This window comes from Quercus lobata, chromosome 11 (assembly GCF_001633185.2).
Source record: "Quercus lobata isolate SW786 chromosome 11, ValleyOak3.0 Primary Assembly, whole genome shotgun sequence".
NCBI classification, from domain to species: Eukaryota; Viridiplantae; Streptophyta; class Magnoliopsida; order Fagales; family Fagaceae; genus Quercus; species Quercus lobata.
The window spans coordinates 4,993,648-4,995,293 of NC_044914.1; the positions used below are offsets into that span (position 1 = coordinate 4,993,648).

The window sequence follows — 1,646 nt, forward strand, 5'->3', positions numbered from 1 at the left end:
CACTTTGCCAAGAGATTGAGATTATGATTCGACAATTTTGGTGGGGACAGCGTGGTACTAGAAGACATATTCATTGGGTAAAATGGCGCACTTTGTGTAGGCCAAAAGCTTCCGGAGGTATGGGGTTTCGGGAACTCAGAAATTTTAATGACGCCATGCTAGCCAAGCAAGTATGGCGCCTATTAAAAAATCAAGACTCCCTTTTTTACAGGTTCTTTAAATCAAAATATTTCCCACATAGGTCTATTTTTTATGCTAAGGACACTAAAGGGTCTTTTGCATGGAAGAGCATTTTGAAGGGTAGAGAACTCGTTAAGGGAGGATTGATGTGGAGGATTGGGGATGGTGCATAGGTGCGTATTTTTCATGATGCTTGGCTGCCTGGGTCTCAACACGGTAAAGTTTTTTCCCCTGCCCCTGAAAGCCATGCAAATGCCTTGGTTTATAGCTTAATTAACCATGAAGATAGGAGCTGGAATGTGGCAGAGATTGACAGAGTGTTCTTACCTGATGAGGCAGCAACCATCAAGGCCATCCCACTTAGTTTGTTTGCTCAGAAGGGCCTCCCTTTTTGGCCGTTTTCTCGTGATGGAATGTTCTCTGTTAAGTCTGGTTACCACCGTTTAATGGAGCTTGAGGATGCAGAGCTGAATGGTACGGCGCACACTAGGACTGCATCTCCGGTTTGGAAGGCCATTTAGCGCATGACTGTGCCAAACCGTGTAAAATCTCTTGTCTGGTGAGTTGGGAGAAATGCCCTTCCTACACGGATGAACTTGGTCCGTCGAAGAGTGCTTACTGATGCGCTATGCCCGGAATGCAAGGTGCAGCCAGAGGACACGCAGCATGCTCTTTGGTCCTGCCCGATTCTACAGGATGTGTGGAAAGTGAACTTTGGCAAGCTTGTGGCAAACACGAGCTCTAGCTCTAGTTTTCTTGAAGTTCTGGAACGTGCAACAGCAGACAAACCATCACTGGATTTTTTTGCTATGACGTTAGCAGAAATCTGGCAGCGTCGAAACAGGGCTCATGTGGGAGAGCCTACTGTACCGGTCTGCCAGGTTGCTCCTAAGGCCACTAGTGCGCTTCAAGAATTCCAGCAGCTCTGCCCCATTCATCCTGTGATCCCAAGGACAGCCCGTGCAGTAAAATGGAGGCCTCCTTTTGCGCCATGTGTGAAGGCGAACTTTGACGGTGCTATCTTCTCCCAAGATGGACTAGCTAGCACCGATGTGATAATTCGGAATGAACAAGGATTGGTTATGGCTGCTTTATCACAACAAATTCCATCACCTACTTCGGTGGAGATGGTGGAGGTGTTAGCGGCTCGTTAGGCTCTGGTTTTTGCTAAGGAACTTGGGTTTGACAGGATGATCTTGGAGGGTGACTCTGAGACAGTTATTAAGGCTATTCTTGGTGACTATATGGACTGCTCTTATATGGGTCATGTACTGCAGGATATTAAGTTGTTGTTTTCTAGTTTTTCTTTTATTTCAGTCAAGCATATTCATAGGGAAGGGAATTGTGTTGCCCACAAACTTGCTAGACGGGCTATTAGAGATCCTTTTCTTGTCTGGATGGAGTCTGTTCCTCCAGATATTCTTGATGTTTATCAACTTGATCTTTTAAGGATGCATTAATAAATC

The 1,646-nt window shown here is 45.7% G+C and overlaps 1 protein-coding gene across 1 annotated transcript; it reads left to right on the forward strand.

The window, feature by feature from the left end:
* Positions 1 to 770: 770 nt before the first annotated feature.
* LOC115966310 lies at positions 771 to 1,334 on the forward strand. Its single transcript, XM_031085563.1, has one exon. It carries the CDS (start codon positions 771 to 773, stop codon positions 1,332 to 1,334), a length of 564 nt encoding a protein of 187 aa, XP_030941423.1.
* The last annotated feature ends 312 nt before the right edge of the window (positions 1,335 to 1,646 follow it).

Bases quoted from the DNA above. Each gene is read 5' to 3' on its own strand.
- LOC115966310 (XM_031085563.1), top strand. From the start codon at position 771: ATGAACTTGGTCCGTCGAAGAGTGCTTACTGATGCGCTATGCCCGGAA.